Here is a 24,294-nt window from a genome sequence, read left to right as displayed (position 1 = left end):
CCCATCAATTTGACCCATGCCTCAAATTCCTCTGAGCCAATCTATGAATCATCGCTGGGTTTGCCTAAGATATCTGACAAGGCCGCCAACAATCTAACCCAGAGCTTCTCAACCTTGGCAACCTGAAGATAGGTGGGCTTCAACTCTCAGAATTCCCTAGCCAGAATATATACTCACCGCATATCTGTGACATGCATGACACCCGGCGAGATCTTTCCTTCTGAGGCATCAAAGAGGAAAATCTTGAAGTCACTGACAACCACAAAGGCCTTGTGCCAGCCTTTCCTCACCCCAGGGGGTTTGGGCACCTTTGGATAAAAAGAGAAATAGGCAAACTTGTTTTCTCCAGAGAAGCAGGTGCAAGTCCAAGAAATATTTTCATATATTTTTTTAAATTTTTATTAATTTTCTAATATTACATTTGCATATTTGAAAAGCAGCTGAGTACAATAATTCCATTACATTTAAATATCATCAATACAAATATCAAAGAATTATGACAACTAATTCCCTCTCTTTTTCTCCCTTAATATATACTGTTTCATATTCAAACCAACATAATTCTTATTCTATCAATCAAACAGAAAATAACTTTCTAGCATTCATCAATAATCTTCAGTTTATACATATCTTAATTTAACATTCCATCTTTTAGACAGTCAATGACCTAATAAATTTTTCTTAATTTTAATTTTCCATTAATATTTTAAATTTAACATTGATCTTTTTCATTTCCAAATTTTAAATGACCCCAATTTCTATCATGGTTCCCCCACAATCTAAAGTTTCAGAGACACCTCTGTTATCTATACATGATTCTCACCGTCTGCATCAACCAATTAATAATACGAAGTAATATTCTTATTTAGTTTCTTAGAATCTCAAATTTAATAGCCAGGATTTCTTTTATCCAAGAAATATTTTCATTCCCGCAGGGCAGGAGATCCTCTTAGAACAGAAAACATAGAATAACGAGGCTGGAAGGGACCTCGGAGGTCTTCTAGTCCAACCCCTGACCGAAGGCAGGAGACACTTTGCCATTCCGGACAAATGGATGTCCAGTCTTTTCTTAAAAGCCTCATAACCTCTGAAGGCAAATCTTTCCACAGGTTAATTGTTCCCACTGTCAGGAAATTTCTCCTTAGTTCTAGGTTGGGTCTCTTTCTGATAATCTTCCACCTGTTACTTCTTGTCCTGTAACTTCATGTTTAGTCTGGAAGAGGTTTACGCCTATCTTGCTCGTTTTTGTTTTCTAATTATAATCTAGCCTCCACCCTTGGATCTCTTGGTGGTGTCCCATCCAGCCCAAGCCTTAGTGTAGGGGTAACATGCGCATGCAGCATACTGACGTGCTTTGCACCCCCACAAATCTCATAATTCTATACCCTTTTGCTCCTATGCCATTTGCTCCAGTGAAGCAGCCAAAAGGTCACGGAACACCCCTTGACTTAATGCCTCACGAAACAGATAATACGCTTCGTTCCTTCTTCTATCTTCCTGTCTTTGATCTTCCTGTCTTTGTTCCTTATCTAGTTGTTGATCATATAATATGTAACTAGAAAATAGTTGGTTAGATGAAAGAATTTTCCAATGAATAAACTGTTGTCAGCATCTAATGATTAAGAAAGCTTGTGTATGTAAAAAGAATATAAAAGCAATAAACAAGACAGAGGCTGTGAGCAGCTTCAGCTTCTGCTCAAAACATGCCTGTGACTGTTTCTCAGCGTCTTACACCTCAGCTTTTTTTCCAGGTCAGTCAAACTTTGGATGAAAGTCCTGAAGTTGGAAAAGTGCCATTTCTGAGGTCTGCCCTATCTAAGTTTGGGAAGGCTGTCTCTTACCGACAGATATCCCTCAAAGGCGCTGCCGGTTCCGTTTACCGGATTCACCCCCAGGGTTTTCTGCAGCTGATCCGGAGGCACGGGGCAGGTGGAAGCTCCGGCCGCACAGGACACGTGGCAGACAAAGTGGCAGGCTGAAGAAGAAGAAGAAGGGCGAAAAGCAAGCAAAAAAAATTTTTTTTTTCTTTAGCACGTTTACATTTCTTACCTCTTGCAGGAAGAGAGCTATCTTGTCCTAGAGTGGCCAAAAATCAGGGAGAGGCTGGTAGCCCCTCTTCCAACCTATGTTTTTTAACGTTAAGATGTGTGGACTTCAACTCCCAGAATTCCCCAGCCAGCCATTGTGTTGGTTGAAATTGCCCAAAACATTTTGATGTCTATCATAGCTAAGCTGTAGATAAAGAACCAGATGGTGCAGGCTGCTGAGCAATCGTTTCCCTGCCTTTTAATTGAGCTATGGTCTGTTTTCCTGCAATCAAGTTATGTTTCTAGTCCTCATGCTTAAACAGGAATGTAGCCCCCTTTCCTTGCCCCCCCTCACCACATTTTGTGCCCTACCAGAGTCTACTCACTCTCACAAGCCAGGCCTTGCCGGACCAGCCCGACCATCAGCGATGTGCAGCGCATACATTTGGTGGGGGCCAAGAAGCTGTGGGTTTTGAAGCTGTGTGTTCTGGGCTGGGAAAACACAGCAGGGAGAAAGTTTGCAAAATGATTCAATGCACGTCTTTTCTTTGCAGAAAAATGACAATTTTTTAAATTTTCACGATTAAGCCCTAGGTCTTCACCTTGAGGCATCCAGAATGGCTGCTTTCTGCAAGGGGGGCTCCTGCCTGTATGAGAAAAAAATATATTAAAAAAGTCTGTGTGTGTCTGTGGGGGGGGGGAGAAAACAAAGATTGAAATACTTCATGCTAACCTGGTTTCTGTGTTTTGCCCATCTTTTTCCAGGCTTAAGTGGAATCTCTCCCTACTGTCGTCTGCCACATCTGGCCCAGACAACATTTTATCAGCCCTTTGCTAATTATTTTGCCCAAATTATTTATTAAGCCATGCCAGCTGGGCAGAGAGTGAAGAAAAGGGGCTAGAAAGCAAACAAAGGGAATTCTTTCTTTCTATCTCTGCTTTTGAGTTGGGTTTTTATTGTACCCTGAAGTGAGAATTCAAGAATTGGCAGAGTAAATAAGAGGCATACAGAACACAGAATACTAGGGCTTCCAGTTCTGGATCGCGGCGTCAGCAGACGTGCGGAGAGACTGCTCTCCCCGCCATCCGGTTTCCCTTCTTCGGGAGACCCTGGAAAGGGTTGAAAGTCGCCCTGGAGGGGCGACTACCATTGGGGAGGACCCTTGCTAGATCGCGGAGGGGTGGCAGCCCCTCCGTTGATCCGAGGCAGCTCCTCAGGACTGAAGAAGAAAAGAGCGTCCATTAACATGGCCGCTCATTAAGTCGCACCAGCCGAAAGCCAAATTTACATCTAAGCACAATGAAGCATTGTGGAGGGTTCAGGTGAGACCCTTCCTTTCCTCTTTGTTATCCTAATTACCTTTCTGTGAAAGCCTTTTCAAATCTCTCCCCTGCTTTCAATGCAGCAGTGTTTCTATACTTGGGAATTTAAACGTTGAAGGAAAGAAAAGAATAAGTAATTTTAAGAACTAAATAACTGGATTTTTTTATCTTCAGATACTTTTGGGATTTTTAAAGATCTAATTATTGAGACTTATTATTTCTCTAACCATTTATTTTGGAAAATATCCTCTTTTTCGGCTTTTTTTAATCAAATAAAAGACTAACTGGCGTCTGGGAAAAGATTTTGTGGTCGAAAGGGGACATCTTGTGGCACAAACTGGCACAGCAATTGATTTTTTTTTCTTCTCTTTTTTTCCCCAATTGTGAGGCCTGTTGACTCTCTTGATTTGCCCTTCATACTATCAAAAAAGATAAGATTTGGAAACAGCTGGGTGGTAAAAACAGCTTTAGAAAGCGTGGAGGTGGACATTGGCTGATCTTTACTAAACATAGCCTCCACCAAAAGACTATCGCTGATCACCATGGAAACGGAGGGAATCTACCTACAATTTAACTATAAACCTATACTTCAAAAAATCCTTGAAGCCACCAAGCTAATAAAATCCTGAGTGAAAGCCGAAGATGTTTTCACCAAACTACAGATTGAACCCCAGACCCCAATTGTTCAATTTACAAGCCAAAAAAATAATAGAAGAGGAACAATTTAACATCAAAGAGGATTCTACTCAACATCATGTACAACTTACGGAGAACTTTGACAAACAGATACTGATGCCAACTAAAACACCTGTAACTCCAAAAGCAATAGGAACTGATCTACAGACATATCATATTGAGAACTTAGACAACTTGGATGACCAACAATTACAACACCGGATATGACTCTTTGCTTCACTCAGAAAGAAGAGGAAGACCAGACTGAATTGATGACAGGGCAACAACCTAATAAATACAAAGGGGCCAGTTTCGTTGAAAACTGATAACTGGATGTTCTCACTTGATTCAAACAATATGTGTGGGAATCAAGGGAGATACACTGGAGGATTTAAGGGCATTGGTATGGAAGCCTGCTTGGCATAAAAAGAAAGCCAGAGTTAGATTTAAAAATGGGATTTAAAAATTCATTTGAGGGTTAAGCAGCTTTTCTTTTAGAGATTTTGACTGATCTTAGAGATATTGACTGATTTAATATTTAGGATTCAGATTTATAATGGAAATTAAAATAATTTGTTAGATTATAGCCTTAATGGTTATAGGGAAATGGATTTGTGACAATGAAAGATATGTTATTAGTATACGAGGAGTTATTAGGATGAGAAATAGAATATATTGGTGAATAAAGAAAGAATTTAAATTTTGGAATAATATTTGTATTTTAGTCACGAGAATTAGTTTATAATGAAATGAGGGAAACTAAACCTATCCGAATTATAAATAGTGGTTATAAAAGGCTAAATTGGAATATGATAACTGGAATTAAATAAAATCTAAAAACAGGACCTGGTTATGTATAACTAAAATGTTATTGATAAATGTATAGATTGATTGAACTTTAGCTAGAAATATACTAATATAAATGTGATATAATACCTAAGGGAAATAGAGAGGGAACCTTTATTGATGTAAACTGAGATATATCTATGTATCACTCTGTTATTGGATTATTGATTATCCTATCACGACACTGCTTCCTAATTACCTGGTTGTTAAAATTTGAAAAATTAATAAAAATTGTTAAAAAATAAAAAAAGAACACAGAATACCAGAGTTGGAAGGGGCCTTGGAGGTCTTCTAGTCCAACCCTCTGGTCAAGTAGGAGGGAGGGAGAGAGGGACGAGGGAGAAGGAAGGAGAACAAGAATGTAGGAAGGAAGAGACGAAGGGAAGAATGAAGGGAAAAGGGAAGAAGGGAGGAAGGAAAGGAGGGAGGGAGGGAGAAGGAAGGAGAACAAGAATGGAGGAAGGAAGAGAGGGAGGGAAGAATAAAAGAAAAAGGGACGGAGGGAGGGAGAAGGAGAACAAGAATGGAAGAAAGAAAAGAGGGAGGAAAGAGTGAAGGAAAAAGGGACAAAGGAAGAGAGGGAGAAGGAAGGAGAACAAGAATGAAGGAAGAAGAGAGGGTGGGAAGAAAGAAGGAAAAAGGGAGGGGGGAGGAAGGAAGGAAGGAAGGAAGGAAGGAAGGGAGGGAGGGCTCCCATTACAGGTAGTCCTTGATTTATGAGCATTTTGTTTAATGACCATTCAAATTTCATCACTACTAGATGAGGCACTGAAAAAGGATAATCATGACCATTGTTCACACTTATGACCCTGACAGCATCCCCACGGTCACGTCATCAGAATTTGGGCGCTGGGCAACTGATATGCATTTACAGCGGCCGCAGCATCCTGGGATCACATCATCACGGCTTCCAACAAGGCAGGTCAATGGGGGGGAACCAGCTCCACTTAACGACCATGGGGGAAAGGAGTCATAAAGTTGTGTGTAACTCACTTAACAAATACACTGCTTTGCAGTACATGTTCCACTCTCTATTGATTGATTGATTGATTGATTGATTTGCTGCCCATCTCGCCACAAGGCAGCGCCGGGCAGCTTATAACGTGAGACTATAGTCGTAAGTCGGGGACTAGCTGTATGGGGAAAGATCCCTCCATTCCTAGCAGGACTTACATTGGACCGGAGGCTTCTCCTGCCTTCCGGGTGCAGCTGAGCTTCCTCAGACGGTCTCCGTGCCTCCTGGGAGTCGGGGCTGTTCCCAAAAGCGATGGTGTCCTTCTGAAAAACAAGGGGGCAGACGGGCCTGATTGCTTGTCCAGCGTCCGGATTTGGGTCACTAAAGGCTCCTCTCTGGGACGCCTTGCAGGCCCCAAATCTTAGCAGGTTTTCTTCTCCCTCTGCTTTTTTGAGGCCACAATATAATCGTTTTGCATCCTCTTAAAACTTTTATAGAATGGTTTTCACCATTCTGGGCAAGCATTAACACTGTGTGTCCCAAATCTGGGTAAAGTTATTTATTTGTTCATTTGCATTTTATTATTTGTGATAATCATCCAAATTTAAGTTTTTAAGCCACCCAACATCAAATTGTTGGAGGCAAAAATAATCAACAAGAAATCTCTTACATTGATATATCTAAAACACGGAGACCCAATTAAATAATCTTAGCTGACGTTTAAGGCTTTCTGCAATTAGAGTCTGAGCAGATTAGGATTTATATCCAGATTAGTGCAAAATTTTCTTGCATTTCCTTTTTAAAATGCAAAATAGCAGTATTAGTTAAATTTTAAGGTTCCCTCTACTCTTACTAGGATGTAACCTGAAGAGCATTTTTGTAATTCTCCTCCTTGAGCAGGGGGTTGGACTAGAAGACCTCCAAGGTCCTCTCCACCTCTATTCTGCTTGATTGATTAACCAGGAGACAAAGAGGATGAATTTTCACTGTCAGTGTAGATTAAAATTACTGTATCATTTTCATTTGACTTTGAGAGAATTTATTATACAGATAGTCCTCGATTTACAAGTTGATTTAGTGACCGCTTGAAGTTACAACAGCACTGGAAAAAGTGACTGTTTTTCACACTTACGACATTGCAGCATCCCCCTGGTCACGTGATCAAAATTCAGATGTTTGGCAACTGACTCATATTTATGACAGTTGCAGTGTCCCGGGGTCACGTGATCCTCTTTTGACAAGCAAAAACAATGGAGAATCCAGAATTCACTTAACAACTGTGTCACTAATTTAACAACGGCCGTGATTCATTTGACAACTGTAGCAAGTGAATGGGGCAAAACGCACTTAACAGCAGTCTCGCTTAGTGACAGAAATGTTGGGCTCGGTTGTGGTCATAAGTAGAGGACTACTTGTATCTGTCCAAGGTGAAAACTTACGCTGGTGCTTCGGAAGAAGAAAGGGATCAGGGGTGTTTGGGACTTGATACCTGTTAAGAAGAGCAGAGAAAATGGAGAGGTTTTGTGGATTGTGGTGCCGAACAATCCTGAATCTGTCTTGAACTATTACACCTTTAATTAATCCCTTAATAATGGAATTAACAGAACCTTCCTGGATTAGCAGTAGAAGTCTCAGAATTCAACCACATTTTGGAGGGGAATTGTAGGAGTCAATGCAATGTTTCTCAAACTTATCAACTTTAAGATATATGGAATTCAACTCCCAGAATTCTCCAGCCAGCTGTGGTGGCTGGGGAATTCTGGGAATTGAAGTCCACATATCTTAAAGTTGCCAAGGTTGAGATACATTAAGTTAAAGACTCAAAAATTTGAACTGTGACCAGCTGGGGTAAAATGAAAGATGACCTAAAATTAAGTCGTATTCGAGTTGACTCTATTTGGAGCTGTGATTAGAATTAAATGTTTCCGTTTAATTCTTAAAACAGCAACTCCCCCTAGGACGGGAAGCTTTTAATTAAAGAACAATTTCAAAAGGGCAGCTTCTGGGTTTTGTTTTGTTTTTTTGCTGCTCATGGTTTACTTGATGCAGCACAGGATGTGTAGAAAAAGTCACTTCTATTTGCCTTTTCAAATTCATTTTAAGAAGACAGAAAATGTGTTTCCGTTTGCTAAGCAGCTCAGAACTTCAGAACGTAAATCCTTTTGAACGGAAGGAATCCCTTTCCAACTGCAATATCTTTGGCAGAGCAATTTGTAAAAATAAAGTAAATAAATATTTAAGGGCAGGAGCACCACTCAATTCCCATTTTATTTTTGCTCACTGCTATGGCCAACCACCATTTTAATTTAATTTAATTTTAATTTAACAAAAATGACTTGTCTTGGCTGATGAAAGTAAATGCTTTATTTTTTATTATTATTTAGGGATTGATTTCTATCCCGCTTTATTACTTTTACAAATAACTCAAGGCAGCAAACATATCCAAACGCACCTTCCTTCTCCTATTTTCCCTACCACAGCAACCCTGTGAGGTAGCTTGGGCTGAGAGAGAAAGAGACTGGCTCAGAGTCACCCAGCCGGCTTTCATGACTAAGGCAGGATTTGAACTCACGGTCTCCCATTTTCTAGCCTGGTGCTTTGAGCACCAGACCAAACTGGCTCTTTATAATGAAGACAGGTTTTTGTAATTTGTGTCCAAGTACTTGTTCCATCAAGTCTGAGTAGAAAGAGCAGCTGCCTAAGCTGATTGGATCCCCAAAGCTCGCAGGGTTAGGCCTGGTTAATATTTTGGATAGGGTACCACAAGGAAATCCTTAGGAAACCCTTTTCTGGGTAAACTTCATTGGTTTGCCAGAAGTGCTTAGCTGCGATGATATAGCTTAGGGGTCCCCAACCCCCAGTTCATGAACCGGTACCGGGCTGCGGCATGCCAGCAACCGGTCCACACAAACAAGCAAAGCCCCATCCGTGGGATGCAGGCAGCACACAAAACCACGCACCCTCCGGTCCACGGAAAAACCTCTCTCTAGGGAACTGGTCCCTGGTGCCCAAAATGTGGGGGACCTAATGCCTTTAACAGTGCAACACGTCTGCCTTGCCATCCAAATCCGCATCCTCGGTGGAGAAGAGCACTCTGCAGATGCTCTGAGGCCATCTTGTCTCCTAGGGCAGTGGTTCCCCAACCTTTATGGCTTGGCAGCTCAGTGGGGGGGGGGAGAGGGGAACTGACCCTCAGCGCTACCAAAGGAAGCCGCGAAGACCCTCAGCAGATCAATGAATACCCGAGCCTGCGAAAACCCTTCAAAACTTCAGGCCAACTTGGGCGAGGGGCGGCTCTCGGAGCAGGCACCCGGTGGCCATCCAGACTGGCCCCTTACCTTCCAGAGAGCGGGCCTTCAGCTCCCCTTTCGTCTTCTCCAGTTCCTGGCGCAGAGTCCGGTTCTGCTGTGCTGCCTCCTGCAGCTGTCTTTGGGGAAAGCCACGAAAGTGGGAAGAGAAGAGAGAAAGGTTATTTGGGGAGGGGAGGGGGCAATGACTCCCTGGGACTCCAACTCCCATAATCCCTTGCCCTGGGCCCCGCTGAAGTTCTCGTCCAGGCATTGAAGGGAGCTCGGAAAAGTTTTCCTTCTTCTGCTACAGGTAGTAGCTTACGACTTACGACCAAACGGAGCCCAAATTTTCCGCTGCTGAGCGAGGCAGTTAAGTGAGTTTTGCCCCACTTTACGACCTTTCTTGTCACAGTTGTTAAGCGAACCAATGCAGTTGTTAAGTTAGTTTGCACGGTCATTAAGCGAACCTGGCTTCCCCACTGACTCTGCTTGCAGAAGCTTGCAACCGTCATAAATACGAGTCAGTTGGCAAACTTTCAAAGTTTGATCGCATGACCCTGGGGATGCTGCGATGGTCGTGTGAAAAACGGTCCTAAGTCACTTTTGTCACCGCTGTTAATAACGGTCACTAAATGAATGGTCGTAAGTTGAGGACTACCTGTATCTATATGTGTGTCTGAATCTCAGCATCGTGCCGAGAGCCCAAAGGGGCACTGGACGTCGGCCAGGCTCAGCAGCCCCTGCAAAGAAGGGCCGGGCCAGGCTGGGGGGGGGCTCACCCACCGTTCCAGCCCCAGGTGGGCCACCTTCAGCCTCTCCAGCTCCGTCTGGACGCTCTGCTTGGCCCGGATCTCGGCCTCCAGGGCCGACTGCAGCTCCAGCTTGGCCGAGGCCTCCACCTTCTGCAGCCGCCGGGCTTTCCAGAGGGCGTCCTGCAGAGGAAGAAGGGCGGGGGCCTCAGTCCGGAGGGAGGGGGCGGTCGGTGCAAGAGGCAGGCTTGGGATGGGGGGCAAAAGGGATTCGCACACGGCCCTGGCCACGATTGGCCCACGAAGGCACCTTTGGGCTGGGCAAAATGGTGGAGTTGGCACTGCCGGGTGTCGCCAGGCAGCAAAGGGTTTGCCCTACAGGTGCCCCCCCCTCCATGGGAAGATTGACTAGGAAAGGGAGGGAGGGTGCGAGGGAGGAAAGAAGGGAAGGAAAAAAGAAAAGAATGAAGGAAGAAGAGAGGGAGGGAAGGGAAAGAAGGAAAGAAGGAAAGGAAAAGAAGGGAGGGAGAAAGGGAGAGAAGGAGGAAAGAAAGGAAGGAGGAGGAAAGAAGGAAGGAAAGAGAAGGAAAGGAAAGAATGAAGGAAGGAAGGAAGAAGAGAGGGAGAGAGGAAGGGAGGGAAGGAAGGAAAGGAGCCAGCCGCAGAGACCCCTGATTTGATTCCCCCCCTTTCCTCTTACACCCCCTCCATCGAGTGACAAGGGGCTCCTCCCTCCCCCCAGGCCTGTCTTACCGGGGTCTTGGGGCCCGGGCTCTGGGACCCCGCCTGCTTCAGGGCCTCCATCTCATTCATCATGCGAGTCGCCATGGCCTGCAGGTGCCCCCTGGACTCCTTCTCCTCGCTCACCCTGGGGGAGGGGGGGCAACAGGCAGGGAAGGTCAAGGGAGTCCACCTGGGGGGGGGCGAGGGGCGAAACATCCCCTGGCTGCCTGCTCCTGCTCCTGCACCTTCCCACCCGTTCCCACCCATTTAACGACCACATTGCTTTAACCACCATAGTTCTGGTCCCAGTTTGCGGACATAAGTCCAGAACTGCCCTTTAGTTAATTTCCACAACATACTGTACAAGTAAAAATATAATTTCCGCCAGCTGATGCCTCTCAAGCTTGTTCTGACTACAAATCCCAGAATTCCACTGGAGAAGATTCAAGGTGGTCTTGTCCCTTGAGCCTATCTGGAGGGCACCAGGTTGGGGAAAGGCTGCACTAGATGCTGGGGTCATTTACGAGAGAAGAAAAGACACTCTGTTTATCCTCAGAGGCAACCCTGCCAATTCGAACTCTGGAGGGATGCTCACCACTTCAAAATGTCGGCGATCTGAATCTCCCAGTTGGTGAAGGTGGCTTTGTGGGATTCAAACGTGCAGCTCCCTGGTCCCGGGTGCAAGGCGTCATTACCCCGAGAATCCACCTGTTGCAGATCAGAGCCTTTAAAAGAGCCATTGGGGTACACTGGGGGAGGGGCTAAAGCACGAATGGGGTATCTACATTCAGGTCCCACCAGTCACAACAGCTCTGCTGATGCATCAGAATTTCTCAGCCCAGCCTTCCTCACAGGGTTGTTGTTGTGGAGCAAGGGGCCCGGCAAGTGCCCCATTTTATGCTCCTGGAGAAAAAGGGAGGGGAGGACAGGTGGGTAATTTGGGAAACCATAAAGCACGTCTACCTGGTCACTAGGAGGCCTCCGGGCGCTGCAGCTACTGCCAGTGGCCACTTGGCCTCCTCTGTTTGGCTCCGTATTTTCGCACCTAGGCAGAAAAAAAATCATGGCACAGGTAGGCTTCAATTTACGACCACAATATCTCCAACTTTGGCAACTTGAAGACAATAGAATAGAATAGAATAGAATAGAATAGAATAGAATAGAATAGAATAGAATAGAATAGAATAGAAGCCGGAAGGGACCTTGGAGGTCTTCTAGTCCAGCCCCCTGCTCCAGCAGGAGAACCTATACTGTCTCAGACAGCTGAATGTCTAGTGGATGACTTGTGGCTGGCTGGAGAATTCTGGGAGTTGAAGTCCACAAGTCTTCAAGTTACCAAGGCTGGAGAGACCCTTGACAACGGGGATCACAACTTCCATCTTTAAACCATGTGGTCATTGAGTCATCACATGACCAGACCCAATTTCACGGTGGTTAAGAGAATCACACAGTTGTTAAATGAATCCCGCTTTCCCCTTTGACTTTGCTGATTGAGAGCCAACCGGGAAGATTGCAAATGGCAATCAGTCACCCCGGGACGCCTCCTCTCTTTGTCTCGTTCTGCTGCTCACCGCTGCCTCCTGGCCCCCTCCAGCTGCTCCTGCAGTTCGGCCACCTGCTTGGTCAGAGCCTCGACCTGCCGTCCCTTGGCTTGCAGCTCCTCCATCCACACACCGCACGGCTCCGGACGTCTCCTGGAGCTGGACCGCTGGAAGAGGCCCGGGCTTGGCTTGGCCTGCAAGAGAGCCCCAAATCAATGCGGCGCAGCGGCTAATGCTGCCGTTAGGATTAGGGTCCTCTGATGTCGGCATACCCCTCCCTACCCGCAGTTCCTCCAGCTCCTCTTTCAACTTCCGCATTAGCTGCTCCACTCTCTCCCGTCCCTTTCGCTGCTTGGACACCTCGCCCACCAGGGTTTCGATCCGGAGCTCCAGCTGCGGGAAGAGAAGAGATGTCTCTGGTCTTCCGGGGAAAGATGGTTTGTGGGGACCGTCTTGTCTATTCCTGCAGCCCAGAGGCTGCGGAAGGCAGTCTGGGATGCTCCTTGGGTGCCTCCTCAAGCCGAGGCCCTGAGCAGGGGACCCCACCCGGGTGGTCCACCCATCTTAACCTAAAAAAGATAAAGATTTCCCCTGTCTGGTCATGTCTGACTCGAAGGGCCGGTGCGCATCTCCGTTTCCTAGCCAAGGGAGCCAACGTTGTCCGAAGACACTTCCATAGTCATGTGGCTGGCAAGACTATCCGCCGAGGCACATGGAACGCTCTTACCTTCCCACTGGAAAGGAACCTAGAGGTGATCCTTGACTTATGACCACAATTGAGCCCCAAATTTCTGTTGCTAAGCGAGACAGTTCTTAAATGAGCTTTGCCCCATTTTACGACCTTTCTTGCCACAGTTGTTAAGTGAATCACTGCATTTGTTAACTTAGTAGCACAGTTGTGAAGTGAATCTGGCTTCCTCCTTGACTTAGCTTGTCAGAAGGCTGCCTAGGGCAATGCAACCGTCATAAACATGAGTCAGCTGCCAAGCGTCTACATTTTGATAATTCAGAACTGGCACTCTTGGGAAGGACCCCAGTGAGAAGCGTATGCATGCATGCATGCGTGCGTGTGTGTGTATGTGTGTGTGGTGTGTGTGCATCCGTGCATGCGTGCGTGTGTGCATGTGCAGAGAGGAAGTTACCTCCTTGCGTCCACTCTCAGTACGGGCCAGCTCCTTGCGTAGCCCTTCCACCCGTCGAGCAGCAGCTTCCGTCTCCTCCAGTCGTTCCCGCAGCAGGCGCGAGTGCCGCAGCAACTGGGCCTGCAGCTCCCCGCACTTGGCCTCGGCGCTCTGCAGTTCCTCTGCCGTCTCCCGATGGCGCTCCTGCTCCTCTTGCAGCTCCCAAGCCTGAGCCTGTAGCTGCTCCTGCAGCTCGGTCAGACCCTACCACGAGAAGAAGTCACTATCAGCACCAGGCCTGAGCACTTGGCCGTCAGAAGTTTCCAGCGGCGAAACACGCAGGCATCAGGCGCCAACTGTGATTTTGGACCACCTTCTGCAGCCTCTCCAGGTACAGCACAGGGTGAGGAACAGCAGGATCAGGAGTCCAAACTGGGTGCAGATAGAAAATTGCCCCCCACAAGGTTGAAGTTTGCTTTGCATCAAAACCACTTGGATTTGACCAGCCTCGTGCAGTACATGGAGAACACTGGACCAACCCGCACTGGCTGTGGTAGGTATGCAGACCCCTCTATAAATACCATGACTGAATTGTGACTGCAGGGCGAAAAAACAAACTATCCAACATATAGTATCAGAGTGCCAAAAATAGAGTCTATAATGGAGACTTTGCAGATTTTGTGGCTGTGACAAATAAAGCAAAAATTATATCTGTAATTTGGACATTATATCTGTAATTCATAATATTTTAAATTTTATATTTCATATTTTGTATTTGTGTTTCTATTGAAATGTGATGTGCATGTGCCATACAATAAATAAATGCACACAGTCACTCAATTCTTTGGTTATCGCTCAGCTGGATTACTGCAGTGCGCTCTATATGGGGCTACCCTTGAAGAGTATTTGGAAGCTACAACTAGTACAGAATGCAGTGGTGCGACAGTTCTGGAGGCCCTTAAGGCGGAGGTCCCCAACCTTTCTAGTTTGGCGGCCAGGAGAGAAAGGAAGGGGCAGGCATGGGGCCGTGTGCGTGCGTGCGTGCGCACGATGCTGGGAGCAGTGCAAGCACCCGCATGATGCTAGGGGCGGGTTAGCGCCCATGCCACACTGGGCACAGGACTAGCGTGAGTGGGAGAGACTGCGTGCACATGTGTACGCACTAGCCAGCCATTCACGTGGCCGGTGGCCAAAAGGCCACGGCCCGGTAGTGGGCTGTGGCCCACAGGTTGGGGACCCCTTAAAGTGGTGTGTATAACACCACTGTTGTGCAAGCTGCATTCGTTGCCAATTTGCTTCTGGGTCCAATTCCCATGATTTTGGTTCTTAATTTTCTTAATTTTAACTGTTTTTAAATTTATCTGTTTACCATTTTATAAGCTGCCCAGAATCACTTTATCAATTATAATGGGTGGCATATTAATGTAATAATTAAATAAAAATACCTGCCAGGACACAGGTATGTGTTTACATTGTGTTTACATTGTGTGACCACATAACTTTAAGAAAAACAGAATCTGAGGAATTCCTTGGGGAAAGCAGGGATTGGGGTTGACCCCACCAGTTCTGAGTACATCATGTTCAAATTCAAAACCTAATAGAAACAGGAATGTGATCTAGTCAGGTTCAAAATCCTGTCTAGACTGTTTCACCGTGCTGATTAGGAAACTCAAGTGGACAGTCCTGCTTATCAGAAAGAGCATCTTTCTTTAGGCTGCTTTAAGTAAATGAAATGAATTAATTTATGCCTGGTTTTGTCCAATTTGACAACTTTAAGACACTGGAATTCAACGCCCAGAATGTCCCAGGCACCATTGCTGGCTGGAGAATTCTGGATGTTGAAGACCAGCATCTTGAAGTCGCCAAAACAGTAAATCCTGGTTTATGCATGAAAGAAGAATTGAAACAATGAAACATGTTAGAAACATCCTGGGGCACCAAGGTGGGTTCGGATACCTGAAGAGCATCCTTCTTCTCCTGTTCCAGAAACAAGACACGGTCCTCCAACGCCTTCATTTGACCCAGTGCAATGCGATTGTGATACTGTTTCTGCACCTTGTCATTCTCCAGCTGATTCTCTGCCAGGTGGGAGAGACAGAGAGAGAGAGAGAGAAAGAGAGAGAGAGAGAGAGAGAGAGAGAGAGGAAGGGAGAAAGAGAGAGAGAGAAGGAGAGAGAGAAAGAGAGAAAGAAAAAGTGAGAGAAAGAGAAAGAGAGAGAGAGAGGGAGAGAAAAGAAAGAGAGAGAAAGAGAGAAGGAGAGAGAGAGAGAAAGAGAAAGAAAGAAAGCGAGAGAAAGAGAAAGAGGGAGAGAGAAGGAGAGAGAGAAGGAGGGAGAGAGGGAGAAGGAGGGAGAGAGAGGGAGGGAGAGAGAGAAAGAGAAAGAAAGAAAGAGAAAGAGAAAGAGAAAGAGAGAGAGGCAGGGAGAGCGAAAAGGAGGGAGAGAGAGAGAAGGAGGGAGAGAAGAGAGAGAAAGAGAAAGAGAAGGAGGGAGAGAGGGAGGGAGAGAGAGAAAGAAAGAAAGAAAGAAGCGAGAGAAAGAGAGAGAAAAAGAAAGAGCAGGGGAGAGAGAAGGAGGGAGAGAAGAGAAAGAGAAAGCGAGTGAGTGAGAGAAAGCGAGCGAGAGGGAGGGAGAGAAGAGAAAGAAAGAGAAAGTGAGAGAGAGAAAGAGAGAGAAGAAGGGAGAGAGGGAGGGAGAGACAAGGAGGGAGAGAGAGAGGGAGGGAGAGAAGAGAAAGAGAATGAGAAAGAGAGAGAGAAAGAGAGAGAGAGAGAAGGAGGGAGAGAGAGAGGGAGAGAAAGAGAAAGAAAGAGAAAAAAGAAAGAGAAAGAGAGAGAAAGAGAGAGGGAGGGAGGGAGAGAAGAGAAAGAAAGACAAAGCGAGAGAGACAAAAGAGAAAGAGAGATAGAGAGAGCGGGAGAGAGACAAGGAGGGAGAGAGAGAGAAAGGGAGAGAAGAGAAAGAGAAAGAGAAAGAGAGAGAGAGAGGGAGGGAGGGAGGGAGAGGGAGAGAGAGAGAGAACATTAATCTCCTTCATATCTTCCTTTTAGTGGCCAACCTACACAGAGCATGCAGGCACAACTAGTCCTCGACTTACAGCCATTAGTTTAGCGACCGTTTGAAGTGACGATGCCACTAAAAAAATGACTTACGATCGATGTTTGCACTTACGACCACGGCAGCCTCCCCAGGGTCACGTGATCAAAATTCAACCGCTTGGCAACTGGCATGTACCTATGACGGTTGCAGTGGGTCATGGGGATCATCTTTGGTGAGCTTCTGTCAGGGGGAAGCTGGGTTCACTTAACAACCACGTCACTAATTTAACAACTGCAGTGTTTCACTTAACAACTGTGGGCAAAAAGGTCGTAAAATGGGGCAAAACTCACTCAACAATTGTCTCGCTTAGCAATGGAAATTTTGGGCTCCCTTGTGGTTGCAAGTCGAGGAGGACCTATGCTGGCATCAGACATGATGCAAGTATGCAGCTGCGTTCTTTGCATGAGGAGGCCGGGGCCATCGCTGACACCCTGCGGTTTTACCACAACGTTCCCCGCAACGACAGAGGGGGAATATTGTTTCTTCCACCCATTTGAGAGCCGAGGAAATTGTCAAAATTCCCAAGGCGTTTCTCTAACGGGGCCTTGAGGTTAAGATTGACTTTTGTCGAACCCAAAGCAGCATTCATTTTCTTGGCAATCGTACAGAAGTGGTTTGTTGCTAACCTGTTCTAGGATGAATTTTTTTTTGAGTTCTCCTCCAGCCTGAGATCTCTTGGTGGTCTCCCATCCAACCACTAACTAAACCAAATCCCATTTTTAATTCTCAGCTTAGGTAAGGTCAATCAAAGGCTGCCATTCATTATTCCGGGCAGTAAAATGATCCCGAAAGAGGCTTGTTTTTTCCCCCAAAATATTATTTGACAAGTACCTGTCAACTGTCTCTTCAAAGTAGCCGCCTCATTTTGGAGACTTCGGATCTCCGCGTCTTTGGCCGAGGTCTTGGAAGGGGATTTCACCAGAGAACCTGTGCAGGGCGAGGGCAATGAGATGGTAAGAGGTCCCCGATGGGTTTCTGGATAGCAGCAGTCCCGCTAGGATAGCATTTACTCACCCGATCCCTTTTGGGGTTGGCAGCGCGCCCTGAACCATGAGCAAACACAACGGGGTGGGGTGGCCCCACCCGCCAAGCCGGGCAAAATAAATCAAGCTTAACGTGTTGTGCAAATGCAGTTCCTGTGTCTTGGGCTCAGCCTGATTCAGTGGGTTGTATAAATACGTTTAATAAAGAACCAGCGGCAATTCTCCCGAGTGGGTGGGGAGATCAACCTGAGTCTGCATTCTGTCTGTGCTTAGGTTTCTTATTCCCAAATTACACTGCCTCCAATGTAAGTAGCCAATAAGGCTGGGAAACCTTGATTAGTGGGGCTGGACTAGAAGACCTCTAAGGTCCCTTCTCAGCGACTGCTTCTAGGAATGCTTCTTCCTCCTGTGGGGTTACCTACCTTGCAGTTTCCGACTCAGGTCCAGTTTCTCCTGTTCCAGCTGACGGATCCTTTTCTCAAGCCGGCTGATGCTGGAGCTGGTGGGGGGGGACACCGGGGGTCTCTCGGGGAAGGGTCTGTGGGGGGACACAGGGACACGGAGCTCAGAGCTTTGATCTTTGCAAACAACGAGAATCCATCTTCACCGAAGGGCCGGAAAAACGGATTTCCTTGCTGAAAAAGCAGGATATGGGGCACACGGATGGGAAATATCTGGGTCTCCGGAGGGGCACTGTGGGTGGCACCCCTTCCAGGACCACGTCCACTTGTGGGTCTGCCCACGCCAGTCAAAATACGCCTTATCAACATCAGTTGCCATTGAAGTTCAGGTTTGCTACCAAATAATGCAGCTCCGATATTTCCCGTGAATTCATTTAGGGAAACTTATTTGCTGGGAAACAGGCTAGGCCAGCCGGGTGCCTGAAATTTGCAACTCCAGCAAAAAAAAAAGGAAAAAAATTCACAATATTGTGTTGTAATACAGGTCGTCCTTGACTTACAACCATAATCAAGCCCCAAATTTCTGTTGCTAAGTGAGTTTTGCCCCATTTTACGACCTTTCCTGCCACAGTTCTGAGTGACACGGTTGTTAAGTAAATCCGGCTTCTTCTCCATGGACTTTGCTTGACTTTACTCGCCAAAGGGGACCACATGACCCCGGAGATACTGCGACCGTCGTAAATATGAACCAGTGGCCAAGCGGCTGAATTTTAATCAGGTGACCCTGGGGATGCTGCAGCGGTCATAAGTGTGAAACACGGTCATAAGTCACTTTTTTCAGTGCTGTAACTTCGAACATTGTAAGTTAGAAGCCAAGGACTACCTATATTCACATGAACTGGGGAAACAGCTCACCAGCCCAGACTAACACTCTGAATCTCTTTTTAACACATGCACAGGAGCATTTCGTACATGCACAGTTGGCTGTTGGAATACGGCAGCCTCCGGGTGCAAAAATCAGACTTATGGAAAGCATCGGAAATTCCCATCAGGTTGAGAGATCAAATCACCCTGACATCTATCCTCGGACCATCCCTGAAGCCAAGCAGAAAGGAGACTGCAGCTCCCTATTGGCTGGCTGATGGCGTTTTGAGATAGCTTGCTGCTGAAGCTGGAGGCTCCATGCAGCCCACAGCATCAGAAAGGAACCTGGGAGCAAAGCTGCAAATCAGAGCAAGGCTGCCATACTCACATCCCGGAGATGTAGGTGAATCCAGCGAAGGGGAGGTGGTGGGCCAAGAACGTGGCGTGGGGGATTGGCGGAAGCGTCTCCTAAAAAATCAGGAAGAGAGGGGGAGGAAGATCAGGCGCCATTTTCCCCCCAAAATGCACACACACACACACACATATAAAGGCAGTCCTCGACTTACAATGGTTCGTTTAGTGACCGTTCAAAGTTACAACGTCCCTGAAAAAGGTGACTTAGGACCATTTTTCACACTTATGACCATTGCAGCATCCCCAGGGTCATGCAATCAAAATTTGGACGCTTGGCAACTGACTCATATTTATGACAGTTGCAGTGTTGTGGGGTCACATGATCCCCTTTTGTGACCATCTGACAAGTGAAGTCTATTCTGTTCTGTTCCGTTCCGTTCCATTCCATATTTTCTATTCTATTCTATTCTATTCTATTCTATTCTATTCTATTCTATTCTATTCTATTATTCTATTCCATTCCATTAAGGTTTGAGCAAAATTGAGCACTTTTAAGATGCGTGGACTTCAGCTCGCAGAATTCCCCAGCCAGCTAAGCTCAAGCTTGGGAAACCCTGCTCCAAGAGCTAAATGTCCTACACTTTTTAAAAGAAATATTCAGTGGGTCTTGCTTTTTGGCCCTTCGGGGTCTGCAGCTAGCTAGGGCAGCCCTGCCTGTCTTCCTACACCCCCCTCCAGTCTAGCACTGAGGGGGGGGAAGAGGCAGGGGGGGCCTTGGCCTCAGCACCGATTCGCAACCCCGTCCCAGACAGGAGGCTCCCATTACCGCTTCTTTCAGGGTGTCGTCGTCGACATCAAAGTTGGAGGTGTCGGCCGGGCTGGTCACCTCGGGGATGAAGGGGGGCGGGCTCTTGTGAAGCTCCTCCCAGTCGATGCCTTCAAAGAAGGGGTGGCACTTGAAGTCCTCGATGCCCTTTCGGCCCAGACGGACCTCTTGATGGCACAGGAGTTTGCGGATCAGGTCCTTGGCGCTCTCCGAGACGTCGGTGATATCCGGGGGGAACTGCAGGTGGTCCTGGAAGAGGAAACAAGGGGGGGATGCAAGCTGAGTGGAGATCTCAGGGGTCTCTCTGCTACCCTTGGCAGCTGGCATCAATAGGGGGCGTTGTGCTCTGCCGGGGACTCCAGAAACCAAAATTCCTGGAGTAACTGAGATCATTAAACCAACAATCAGGGTTTACGCAAGGACAAGAGGAGGGTTGCACAGCTGTTAGAATTCATCCTGCCTTAACAGAAGTGAAGTAGCATGTTCAGCCACCAAGAACCTGCCCAAGTAGCGGGTTGGACTAGAAGACCTCCAAGGTCCCTTCCAACTCTATGATATGATGATGATGATTAAGAACGGACTACAGCTAGTCCTTGACTTACAACACTTCGTTCAGTGACCGTTCAAAGTTACAACGGCACTAAAAAAGTGACTTATGACTGTTTTCACACTTAGGACTGTTGCAGCATCCCCACAGCATCAAAATTCAGACGCTTGGCAACTGGTTCATACTTATGACAGTTGCGGTGTCTCCCGGACTCACATGATCCCCTTTTGCGACCTTCTGACAAGCAAGGTCAATGGGGAAACCGGATTCACTAAACAACCATTTGACTAACTTAGCATCTGCGGTGATTCACTTAACAGCAGTGGCCAAGAAAGGTCATAAAACCAGGCAAAACTCCCTTAACAACTTTCTTGGCTCAGCAACAGAAATGTTGGGCTCAATCGTGGCTGTAAGTTGAGGACTACCTGTAACTTTGGGCCACTACTGGACGGAGAACAAAGGCACTGCAGTGGGATCATTTGAGGTGATTCGTGAAAGCGAGCCAAGCTGCGCTGGGAGGGAAAAATGGGAGCGTTCACACCCGGGGCTGGCAGCTAATTTGACTCAGGGAGGGAGTTGCCTAAATGTTTTGCCTAAGGTGAAAAAGTGAGGTCTGTCAGCGACCGAACGGGTGCAAAATCCAGCCCTTGCGCCAGACCAATGGAAGATGGGCTTTGTGGTCCTCCTGGCTGCCGAGCGGCCTCTCCCCAGTGGACTCTCTGTGTCCTAGATCTGAAGATTTCACAAGACAGGTGGAAAGAAGGACCATCCCTTCACTCTGTATCTCTTCCTGGTCCTACCGGCTTAACGTTTTGGCTTCCCTCCTGATCCATGTTCCTCTTGTGTCGGGTCTCCTAGACTGTGTGCGGGAGGAAACCAATGGCGAACGAGCATTTTGGGATCTTGTGTGCATAAACACTTGCAAACAAGGGACACAGGCAGTCCTCCGACCGTTCAAAGTGGCAGCGGCACAGAAAAAAGGGACTTATGACCATTTTTCACGCTTACGACCGTCACAGCATCCCCGTGGTCACATGATCAAAATTCAGACGCTTGGCCGCTGACTCACATTCATGACAATTGCGGTGTCCCAGGATTCGTGTGATCCCCTTTTGCGACCTTCGGATGAGCAAAGCCAATGGTGGAAGCCAGATTCACTTAACAACCGTGTTATTAACTTAACAATTGTCGTAAAATGGGGCACAATTCACTTAACAAGTGTCTCGTTTAGAAATTGTCAGAAATGTTGAGCTCAACTGAAGGCTCTCTGTAAAATGTTTTTAAAAGTTTTTATCTCTCGGATACAGTGCATTCCTCTGCCTCGTACGGCCTTTCCCGCCTACGCCCCCCCCCCATAGGTAGGACTCACCTCGTGGTTCATGATCTTGCCGTAGGTCTCCACCAGGGACTCGGCGTAGAAAGGGGTCTCCCCAAAGAGCAGCTCGTACATGCAGACCCCGAGAGACCACCAGTCGCACTCGGGGCCGTATTTGCCTTTTCGGTCCTCCATGGCTTGTAGAATCTCTGGGGAGATGTAGTCGGGGGTGCCCACAGCCACCGGAGACTGCACCTGGGACGAAGCAGGGCCCACTTCGGATTCCGCCATCTTTCAAACTGACCCTTCAGAGTTCCCAAACTCGGCAACTTTTGAAAGGTGGACCTCAACTCCCAGAATTCCCCAGACAGCATGGAATTCTGGGAGTTGAAGTGCACACATCTTAAGTGGCCAAGGTTGAAAAATGTCATTTTATACAAATGCTTATTTATTTGTAGCATATCTGATGCCCCGTACATAAGTCATGTGTTTGCTTGATGACATCATCACATGTGTTATCATTTGACACACAAACACACTCTTCGCTGTGTCCCTCCCTGTAGACCCCAAATTTGGCTATTTTTCAGAACCAGCTTCACTCTGTACCTCGTTTAACTGTAAACCTGGCTTAGTATTAAACCAGGTTTAGAGCTAAGCCAGACTTAGCTCTAAACCTGCTTCACCTCTAAACCTAGCTTAGCTCTAAACTTGGCTTACACTGAACCTGACTTAAGTCTAAATCTGGCTTAGCTCTAAACCTGGCTTAGCTCTAAACCTGGCTTAATTCTTAACCTGGCTTAGCTCTAAACCTGGCTTAATTCTGAACTGGCTTAGCTCTAAACCTGGCTTATTCTGAACCTGGCTTAGCTCTAAACCTGGCTTAATTTTAAACCTGGCTTAGCTCTAATCCTGGTTTAATTCTGAACTGGCTTAGCCCTAAACCTGGCTTAATTCTGAACTGGCTTAGCTCTAAACCTGGCTTAATTCTGAACCTGGCTTAGCTCTAAACCTGGCTTAATTTTAAACCTGGTTTAACTCTAGTTTAATTAAGCTGACTTAATTCTAAACTTGGTCTTAGTTTAACAAAACGTGCCACATGCAGCTAAACAGACCATCTTCAGGAAATGAACTGGCTCCCACTCAAGCTGGTGCCCACAACACACCGGCAAAGGCCCTACCCTCTTCGTGCTGACTCTTGTGTACTGCCTGGGTCCCCTATCTACCCCATCACCATCCAGGCCAGCCTTCCCCAATCAGGGCTACGACCCTGATCGCCACCCAACCCCAGGCCAAGCTCACCGTGCCATCCGGAGCCAGGCGAAGGCAGGAGCCAAAGTCAGCCAGGCGGATGTGCCCGCTGGTGTCAATCAGGACATTGTCCGGCTTGATATCTCTGTGGGGGGAAGGGCCAGCCGTGGTAAGTCGTGGGACCTCAGAAAAGTAGGGTTGGGGGACTGGAGTAATGTGGGGCCCTCAGGAAAGGACCAGGTGACCACCCCTCAAACATGGGGGGGGGGGTTGTGGGCTTTTATGGACCAAGCGGGGGAAAAGTGGGCAAGCTGGTCAGTTCTCAGCTTCTTTCCAACCTAACATCAGGGATTCCCAGCCAGGGCGATCCCTGGGTGGGGGTCTGCAAATATGGTGAAAACAACCTACGACACATCTCTGGGTGATTTTTCTCCCTCGCTTTCAGTAAATCACCAAGCAGGGAGAAAGCAGTGTGTAGGGTAATGGGTTGTTTGTTTGTTTGTTTGTTTGTTTGTTTGTTTGTTTGTCTGTCTGACTGACTGACTGACTGACTGACTGACTGACTGACTGATTTCAGTAGCCACACATCTCAGTAAATGACTCTGGGCAGCTTACAACTGCTGGAACTGGATATGTCTAGTTTAATGAAAAGAAGGACGAAGGGTGACATGATAGTAGGGTTCCAGTATTTGAGAGGCTGCCCCAAAGAAGAGGGAGTCAAGCTATTCTCCAAAGCACCTGAAGGCAGGACAAGAAGCAAAGGATGGATACTAATCAAGGAGAGAATCAACCTAGAATTAAGGAGAAACTTCCTGACAGTTAGAACAATTAACCAGTGGAACCACCTGCCTCCAGAAATTGTGAGTGCTCCATCACTGGAATTTTTTTAAGAAGAGGTTGGACAGCCATTTGTTTCAAATGGAATAGGGTTTCCTGCCTGAGCAGGGGGTTGGACTAGATGACCTCCAAGGTCTGTTCTGTTCTGCAACAGTTGTAAGTGTGAAAAACGATCAGTGCTGTTGTAACTTTGAATGGTCACTAAACAAACTGTTGTAAGTCGAGGACAATCTGTGAAGTGCAAGTGTGCAGTCACAAGTCATCTTGTGGCTTTCTGACCCACCCCAAGGACCCTCCCAATCCACGGCCAAGGTTGACAGGTAGAAGAAACTTACCTGTGGACATACTGGAGCTGGTGGAGGGAATGGATGGCCAGGACCATCTCTGCCAGGTAGAAGCAGGCCATGTCTTCAGGCAGACGGTCCTCAAACTTGCTCAGCAAGGTGAGTAGGTCTCCTCCGGCGTAATAATCCATCACCAGATACTGGCAAAAGAATCACCAACCTCTAGCATCCCTTCCCAACCTGTGTTCTGCAAGTGTGGACTTCAACTCCCAGAATCCCCCGGTCAG

The 24,294-nt window shown here is 46.9% G+C and overlaps 1 protein-coding gene across 1 annotated transcript in view; it reads right to left on the bottom strand.

The window, feature by feature from the left end:
- CDC42BPG (CDC42 binding protein kinase gamma) overlaps window positions 1-24,207 on the bottom strand; it is a gene marked incomplete at its 5' end in the record, with an annotated part of 42,596 nt that extends 18,389 nt beyond the window's left edge. Inside the window, 22 exons of the mRNA XM_015824828.2 lie at window positions 178-308; window positions 1,842-1,975; window positions 2,414-2,519; window positions 2,630-2,674; window positions 6,045-6,149; window positions 7,266-7,315; window positions 9,165-9,253; window positions 9,900-10,048; window positions 10,619-10,733; window positions 11,184-11,296; window positions 11,552-11,633; window positions 12,160-12,323; window positions 12,412-12,522; window positions 13,272-13,514; window positions 15,207-15,328; window positions 17,180-17,275; window positions 17,754-17,869; window positions 18,985-19,064; window positions 19,777-20,025; window positions 21,693-21,893; window positions 22,938-23,031; window positions 24,059-24,207. Coding sequence (XP_015680314.1) covers window positions 178-308; window positions 1,842-1,975; window positions 2,414-2,519; window positions 2,630-2,674; window positions 6,045-6,149; window positions 7,266-7,315; window positions 9,165-9,253; window positions 9,900-10,048; window positions 10,619-10,733; window positions 11,184-11,296; window positions 11,552-11,633; window positions 12,160-12,323; window positions 12,412-12,522; window positions 13,272-13,514; window positions 15,207-15,328; window positions 17,180-17,275; window positions 17,754-17,869; window positions 18,985-19,064; window positions 19,777-20,025; window positions 21,693-21,893; window positions 22,938-23,031; window positions 24,059-24,207 — 2,744 coding nt within the window. The remainder of the gene's footprint in view (window positions 1-177; window positions 309-1,841; window positions 1,976-2,413; window positions 2,520-2,629; window positions 2,675-6,044; window positions 6,150-7,265; window positions 7,316-9,164; window positions 9,254-9,899; window positions 10,049-10,618; window positions 10,734-11,183; window positions 11,297-11,551; window positions 11,634-12,159; window positions 12,324-12,411; window positions 12,523-13,271; window positions 13,515-15,206; window positions 15,329-17,179; window positions 17,276-17,753; window positions 17,870-18,984; window positions 19,065-19,776; window positions 20,026-21,692; window positions 21,894-22,937; window positions 23,032-24,058) is intronic.
- Between the last annotated feature and the right edge of the window lie 87 nt (window positions 24,208-24,294).

Source organism: Protobothrops mucrosquamatus, unplaced genomic scaffold, assembly GCF_001527695.2.
Source record: "Protobothrops mucrosquamatus isolate PMUCROS unplaced genomic scaffold, P.Mucros_1.0 scaffold2371, whole genome shotgun sequence".
In the NCBI taxonomy this organism is placed as follows: Eukaryota; Metazoa; Chordata; class Lepidosauria; order Squamata; family Viperidae; genus Protobothrops; species Protobothrops mucrosquamatus.
Note: the sequence above shows the minus strand (reverse complement) of the source record. Positions and strands in the feature narration are given on the sequence as shown.